The 8,261-nt window shown below is 40.8% G+C and overlaps 1 protein-coding gene across 1 annotated transcript; it reads left to right on the forward strand.

The window, feature by feature from the left end:
- Nucleotides 1–321: 321 nt before the first annotated feature.
- LOC102042932 (NUF2 component of NDC80 kinetochore complex) lies at nucleotides 322–8,040 on the forward strand (the record flags this gene model as incomplete). Its single annotated transcript, XM_005430920.2, has 8 exons — nucleotides 322–395; nucleotides 1,595–1,691; nucleotides 2,614–2,676; nucleotides 3,338–3,475; nucleotides 4,338–4,478; nucleotides 5,263–5,438; nucleotides 6,816–6,951; nucleotides 7,206–8,040. Coding segments are annotated over 8 exons (975 nt in total), but the record flags the coding sequence as incomplete, so codon positions are not given.
- Between the last annotated feature and the right edge of the window lie 221 nt (nucleotides 8,041–8,261).

An 8,261-nucleotide genomic window follows, 5' to 3' on the forward strand; every position in this document is an offset into this window, starting at 1 on the left:
TTAGATGACATGTGTACCTCTGGGAACTCTAATCTCTTTTTATCTTTTTCTTAAATATATATATATTTATATATAAATATAAAATATTATATATATAATATATATTTTCCCTTAAAATAAATTATTGGATACTTCAACCTGGTAAGTGAAGGATTGACACCTTGTACCATTTTGAGAAAAGCTGGGTTGGAGATGGCTTCTGTTCTGAACGTCTCAGTAGTTCAGAGAAGGTGCATTTCATGTGAAATAATGATGAGCAAGGCTCTAATAAAAGCCCAGAGAGAAACCACACTTCTCTAAAATCAAATATTTAACTTGCAGAAATTAGCTATGGAGAAAAGCCAACACCTGGAGGCTGTGAATCGGGAGGCAGCACTGAAGCTGGAGAAACTGAAGTGAGTGTGTGGAGTGAGCGCTGTGAGATGCACTGCTTGCCTTTCCTGCTCAGGCTGGATCAGTGGCCCAGTTGTGTGGGGCTCAACAAGTCTGAGTACAGAGCCCCATTCTTGGGTCATAATAACTTGGTTCAATGCTACAGGCTTGGGGAAGAGGGGCTGGAATATGGCCCAGCAGAAAAGGACCTGGGAGTGCTGGTTGACAGCAGCTGAACAAGATCCAGCAGTGTGGCCAAGGAGGCCAATGGCACCTGGCCTGTATCAGCAAGTGTGGCCAGCAGGACCAGGGCAGTGACCATCCCCCTGTGACACTCCCTGAGTGCTGCATCCAATTCTGGGCCCCTCACTGCAAGAGGGACATTGAGTGTGTCCACAAAAGGGCAGTGAAGCTGGGAAGGGTCTGGAGCACAAGTCTGATGAGAGGGAGCTGAGGGGGTTTATTGCCTGCTGGCAGAGGAAAAAAAAACCCAAAGCTTTTACAGTGTATGGTTGCATTGAGGGAATCCTGTATTTGTATGTGGAGAACTAGGTTGAAACTTCTTGCTCTTACTTAGCTTTTAGTGATATGTCTTTATCCCTTCAACAGCTGGAGGAAGCTCATCTTTAACTTAATACATGAGTAAAGTTGTCTTCCTTAGTTATTTGACATGTTTGCCACAATCTCTGTTTTTCAGGCCATTTAGCCCCACTGCCTGTGTCTTTGCACCATTAAGTTTTGTTTTTGCTTGTGGATAATAGGATGGAGAAATGGCTGGTTTCCAAGAGAGCCTCAAAACAAAGTGTTTTTTTTTTTTTCCTGACAGCTGCTCTTGGTGTGTACTACACAGGGGGTTCCCTAGCTGGGATAGGTCTACACTAATATAAACTATTTGTATGACAGGTAATATGCAAATTTCATAAATGAAAGTCACCACCAAAATTGGTAGGAGTGTTGTACTTTCATGATTTGCTTAACATGATCTTTAAACTTAGTCCTTTATGTTTGTACCACTTCTTGCCAAAATAGCTCTTTAGATTATGCCTCAACTGCAAAATCTTACAAGCAAAGGAAAATAAGAGCTATTCATTTGAGACTGTCTTGCTCTGATTACTGAAAGTTACTGGCTGTAAACTGTGGAGGCAGTGATGGTTTTATCTGCTGCACTCTGACTGGACTATAATGATGCTGAAACTGCCCAATATCTTTATTTTTCCCTCAGCACAGTCCCAGCTGAACATGAGGCAGAGATCAAGCAGCTCACAGAGAGCATTCGGGAGCTGGAGCAGCTGCTGAGGCAGGACTATCGTCGGAAACAAGTAGGACCTTGTTCTGTATTTCTCTGAAAACCTGCTGTGGGCTCCTCACTTCTCTTGGTCTTATTCCCTTCCCTCTAACTCAGTGGATAAAAGGGACTTTTTTTAAAACAATGGCAATTTTAGCAAAATGTTGTTGGACCCCTCTTTGTTTCACTGTAAGGAATGTGAAATGTGCTTTAAATCAGATTGGGGAATACAAAGGTATAGTTGACTCTTTTTTTGAAATGCATTTATGCAGTGACTTGGGAGATGCACATCACACTTCCAAACAGGAACACAGGGATGTTCCTCTTTGTTTTCTATTTAAATTCCAAGAATTGGAACTGGAGGTGGCCCATGGTAAGAAATGAGGCCTAAGAAGGGTCACCCAAGGGAATGCCTGGCAAAAAAAAATAGGGTTAACTGCAGGGGTAACTTTTCAGCAGTGGAAACTTTCCTCTTAGGTCTCATGGATAACTTTTTTAGCTCCTTTGGGAAAAAGAAAATAATAATCTATGGTCAGGATTTTTTTTGTTTTGTCAAATCATGTCTCTGCTATTTGCATTATTAACCTTGTGTTTGACTATTATTTGGGACTTTATGTTAAATTTTCCCTGAAGAACAGAGCCCCTGGCAAAGAAAGTTGTGGGGCTATAATAACAACTGCCAGGGTCAATGAGAATAGGGATGGCCAATTTCTTATCCCTATTCCTAGTTACCCACTGCTGGCTGCCTCCCTTGTGCTTCCAGTGGTTTTGGTGGCAAAATTCTCCTTTCCTGTCTTTGAAATCTTACAGGTTGCAGTTTTTTCTGCTGGTTATGGCATTCCAAATTACCCATAAATGGGATTTCTCCTTTGAACAGATCTATGATAGAAGGATAAGGCAGGTAGCAGCTGTAGAGATGCTTGTTGAAAGCTTGGTGCCTTTTTTTTTTTTTTCAGACAGCTTTGCATGAAGTGACTTCTCAAAAGAAGACAGATATTGCTGAGAGAACCCAAAAACTGGTGAGTACACCTCTATATAGGTGCTGGCAGCTGATCAACTGAGAAATCATCTCTCTTTCTAGGATCAGATTATTCTTGGAATTAAGTCACTAGAAATCTGGACCTCTGTGGTGCTGTGGGTTTACCTTGCATACACAGAGTGGGCTATTGAGGCACAACAGGAGGTTTTGAACTTGTTGCTGTTCTCCCAGAGTGACAGAGCTGGCTCTGGAATGCTGCAGGCACTGCCTCAGTATCCCTAGGTCAGGAGTTCTGAGGGAGAGAGTTTGTGGCAATATGCCAGGCTGGATGGAGCTGGGGGCAACTTGGTCTGGTGGGAGGTGTCCCTGCCCATGGCAGAGGGTTGGAATGAGATCATCTTTGAGGTCCTTTCCAACCCAAACCATTCTAGGATGAGCTGGCAGGCTCTTGGTGGAGAACACCAGTTAACTGCTGTTCTTCTGCACCCCTGTAAGCAAATGTGGGAAGCAAAATAGGCTGTTGATTGCTTTGATTTGGAATGTTAATGCTGGTTAGAGGAATTTATTTTTAGAACTTCCTAATGAGGAATGACTACACACCAAAGAACCTGTCTAGTCATAAGACCATGGCAAACCTTGCTACACAATTCCTCTTTGTTCACCTCATCACTAATATTGAAAGTGGTTTTGTCATTAACTAGAATGAATGCAAAGTGTCTCTGGCTACTTTGAAAGAAGAACAAGAGCAGCTGAAATCTAAAATTGTGGAGAGTCCAGAAGAACGGAAAAGTTACAACGAGATGATGAAAGAGACTATTAAGAAATTGAAGAGATCTAAGGTGAGGTTTTCCTCTGTCCACACAAGGAGGTATTCTGTTAGAAAAAAGCATGTTTTACTGGACTGTCATCATCTAGAGCTGCCTCTTGAGTGATGGTAAAACCACCAGCAGGACAGTGGTTGGTCTGAAATGAAATCACAGCCTCAGAAAATTGAAGGTTTGCGGTAGAGGTGGTGGTGTAGTTTTGATGGGCTGTTTTTTCCTTTTGAAAAGCAAGATTGCAGTCACTTGTAAAATCAGGTGTTGAACTCTTGAATCTGTTTGGCTGTTTGCTCTCCAGAGGAGACAATATTTTGTCAGCTCCCAAATATCCTTGTATTTAGAACACGTGCTTCTCTTGTTATTCACTGTTTCTGGAATCTATGGCTGTCTTCACTAATAGGCTGAACACTGGGTTCCCTCCTAGATTTATTTATTTATTTTTTAATTATAATATCCACTCATTTCTGTGGTTTGAGATTGCTCACACTTCAGTAGTTTGCACTTTTCCTCTGAAGGTTATTTTTGTTCCAAAGGTGTAAACTCGATTCCTGTGATATCAGGTACGAAGCTTTGCATAACTCTTGTTTTACCAGTGTAGAATTTCTTCACTGCACAGCCTTTTTTTCTATTTTTTTTTTCTAAAAGCTCTTGGAAAAAGTTGATTACTGATTAATTCAGTGTAAAACACTTGTATGTCACCTTTATTTCTGTGCTTCCAAATGAATGCCTTTATTTTTTTATGAAGAGCTCATTTCACCACCTTAAATATTACTTCTTAGGTCTTTAAACAATGAGGGGAGGGTTCAAAATTCAATATGCTTTAATTCTGTATAAAAGAACTCTAAAGCTGTTTATTGATAGTCTTTTTCTCTCTTTAAAGCAAGAAGTTACTGAGAAATATGAAGGTTATAGAGATGTAGTTGAGGTTCTGCCATCATGCCAAGTGGAATTGCAGTTATACCAAAAGAAGATGGAAATACAGGGAGAAAATGTGGAGAGACTGGCCAGTGTATCATCAGAGGTCTGTATCATCCAAATTATATCCTGTTAGGGAGAGTTTGATGTCTAAGCAATGTTCCCCTCTTTCCTTTTCACTATAAAGAATGACATTTTGAAGTTTCCAAATTCTTTCTTAAAAATGTCAGTAAAACATTGCTGCTGCTTTGCTGGGTGGCACTAGCTAATGTACTATGCACTAGCTATTGACCACTTTGAATAGTCAAAGGCTTTGTTGCCATAGAAACCTGACCTAAAATAGTTGGAGCTGTCTTGGGGTTGTTGGTAGGAAATGATGGGAAAAGAAAAGTGAAATCGAGTTTCTTCTGCCTTGAGAGTGGAAACTAAGAATAAAAAATTGTTACATCAGGAAGAGTCATGTCTTAAGTGCCTTTAAATTTATTAATATTGCTAAGCCAGGCATTCTCTGATGAAATGTTTGTCACAATACAGTCCCTTGCTATTTGCCACTAGGTTTTGGCAGAATGCAGTTGTTAGGAGCAATTGAAAAATGGTATGGAGTGTTTTGGGGTATTTGTATAGCATGTGTTCAAATGAGGCTTGGCAAAAAGCTATAGCAGAAGGCACAGTCACTTCTGAAAGCCATCCTAAGGGAGGGGGTCTTGTCCATTTGGATGTATTTATAATCAGATAGAGACCAGGGAACTGGGAGAAGGAGCTGGCAATCAAATCTTCAAAAAGCAGCCAGCTAGTTGTAATCTTAGCACATTTACAGGGTATGCTATCTTGATAATTTCCTGCTCCCATTTAATTTATTTCTATTTCATTTCTATACTTCTGTACTCTAGGCCAGAAATCTGGAGGACCAACTTGAGAGTTCTCAGGTAGAGCTGAAAAAGGCCAAGACTGATGAAATGTCCCTGAAGAGAATGGTGACTGCAAAACATGAGAAGCTTGCTACAGCTGAGATCCAGCTCAAAAAGATGCGTGAAGATATTGAGCAGCACAAGTGCACCGTGCTCGAGTATGGAGGGGTTGATGTTTCTGCCTGATGCTGCTTTATGTCTTTGTTATGTGCTGCCAAAGTCCATGGCTGCTGCAAACACACAGCTTAGCACTGAGGGGAAAATGAGCAGTGTGGGACAGCTCTGTATGGAGACCAGGAATGCTGCAGGCAGGGATTTGGGGTCTCAAATCAATAATTGCAATGTGACTTGACAGCAATTCTTTTATTGGAGCACTAATTTAATTTATAATGCTTATTCTTGATTCTTTTATCTTCTTAAAGAGAATGTCACATTGGGATAATTTTCCAACTTATCAGACTTCAACAAAGCCCCATTTGCCTTTCATGAATTTTTCATAATTTCCCTTGCCACTTTTGCTCATTATCAAAGATGTTCAAGACCCATGGGGAAATGGGGCTTGCATCTCAGAGGAGCATTATCCTGACATGATGCTTCTAAAACAAAAGGAAAAGTGTCATTTGATCAAAGCCTCTCAGCCCCTCTTCCTTCCTCCCATATGCTGAAGGCAGCACCAAACTGCAGCCCTGGAAGGTCCTGGCTTCACTGTGAGCTTAGTGCTGAGCTTTTAGGGAGAAAATTGATTTTTAAACAATTTTCATCTACACAGATAGAAAGGAAAGGGAATATGGAACATTATTGGCTGTGATGGAAGGGAGCTGCTTGCACATGGATGGGAGAGTCAAGTAAGATTTAGTCAGGCTTGAGGTTTCTGTGGTGTGCAGAGTGGCACTTAGTGTATTGTACCAGCTAAAAGAAATGATTTGGGAGGAAAATAGGTTGGGCATTGGGAGGAATTTCTGGACAGAAAGGTGATTAGACCTTGGAATGGGCTGCCCAGGGTGGTGTGGAGTCACTGCCTCTGGAGGCGTTCAAGGAAAGACCAAGTGCCATGGTCAAAGTGACATAGGTTGATCTCAGAGGTCTTTTCCAACTGAAATGATTCTGTGAGAAGCAGCTTTTAATTTAGCAATGAAAGCAACATAATCTTATGCTCCTTTTCATCAAAAGTTGCTGCCTATTCCTGTTTTTAATGTGTCAGGTATTTCCCTTGAGTGATAAAATAAAATGCTTTGATAAGCAGGAGGGGAAGGGAGGTAACCTTGGTTGAAGAAAAGAGTTTTTGCTGGTGAATAAAAGAAATGTCCTTGAGGTGGGAAGGTGCATATGGGCTCCTGCTAAGTATGAGTTTCACTTCTTGTACCTAAGTTGTTCTAGTTTAAAAATCACATTAATTTCTGAGAAAGACAGTTCTATATACCATTGCTCCTGGAAGCTGCTGGTTTTATGCTCATAAAATGCAGGGTTTGCTTGTGGTGGGCTTCAGTTTCATCTGGAACGAGCTCAGTACTAACTTTTTTTTCTGTCACCTTTAGACATTTTAACAAAGTCCAGGAGAAGAGGGGTGCTGTGTATGACAAAGTTATGGCCATTCGCAAGGAAATCAAACAGAAAAAGGACAAAATTGAGCAGCTGAAGGATGATGCTGAAGAAAAAGCAACAAAAGCCAAGGTGAGGGGTTTTTTTTTACCCCCCAAAAATCTTCTTACATTCCTGTTGTAGTGTGGACAGTGCAGTGATCCTCTAAGCAGCCTCCCCTGTGTGTTGTGAATATTTAATGCTGCTGAATGCTGCTTCTTAAGCCGTGGATGAGACACCCTTGAAATCATTTGAGTCCACCAGACCACTCACTTGACATTGGTGCTTGATAAAGATTTAACTTTGCTGATGGATTTTTTTTTCCCTTCTTTATTTTCTCTTTCCAGGAAATACGCCTAATTTTGAAGGCTGTATTGGACAAGTGTCATGAATCTCTTCTTAAGCCAGCAAAGACTTCTGCAGCCTCAAGAGCAGAAAAAATTGATGAAATAAGGGAAGGGCTGTTCAGCATTCAATCTTCTGTGAATGCTTCTTAAGCCTGTCTGAACTTGTGTTCTACTTTCATTGTGTTTTGTGCTCATACCTGAACTCAAGGGCTCCTGCTTTGCATGGGAAGGATAATAATTCCAGGCCAATCCAGCTTTCTCAAAACCATGTCAGAACATGTTTAGCTTTCCAGGCTGATGCTGATGTCATGAGCTTGCTGATGTGGATAAGAAAACACTCAGTTTCTGGTGTTTCAGTCTGCACCTGGTTTTAGTGGTAATATTGCAAGTGTTGCTATCACCAAACTGCTCAACATTTTGGACAGAACCCTGCATTTGTAGAAACTGTTCTGCAGATTTTGATCTGGGAACACCTGGTGCCTTGATCTGGCTTGAATGTTCAAGATAAGTCAGTAACAGGTGATGCTCCACCACCATTATTTAATTAAGATGAAATCCTGACAGAGCAGTAGCATCCATCTAAATGCCAAGTTACTCTCATCATAAATATTTGGAACTGTGAGCACTCAGAAGTACCATTTTAATATCATTTTAGTTAACAGTACTCGCCCTCTCAACGCTTGAACTCATTGTGTCTGCTTTGTGGGGTATTGAACCCTCACCTGTGTTCATCAGTCTGTGTTAGGATGCTCTTAAATATACATTGATGTTTTGTACCTTAACTTGTGAGTGGTTTTCATTATTTGGAAAAAATAAAATGTTAATTTTTACAGTAGTTGATCTAAAGATATTGAACCCTTTTTCTCTTTCTGCTCCCCTAACTGACTTGGCATAAGGTTTCAGTTGAAAAATGTTGCTCTGTACATTTGTAGGAATTTGTGCTATGAGCAGTCTTTTGTGATGACAGGAGGAGGATGATTCAAGCCATCTTCAAAATTTTAATTCATCTCTAGAGGTGCTAGCAAATCAGTTAGGAAAGGCAGCTGCTTGTTCCTT

The sequence above is a fragment of the Geospiza fortis genome, unplaced genomic scaffold (genome assembly GCF_000277835.1).
Source record: "Geospiza fortis unplaced genomic scaffold, GeoFor_1.0 scaffold931, whole genome shotgun sequence".
Classification (NCBI taxonomy): Eukaryota; Metazoa; Chordata; class Aves; order Passeriformes; family Thraupidae; genus Geospiza; species Geospiza fortis.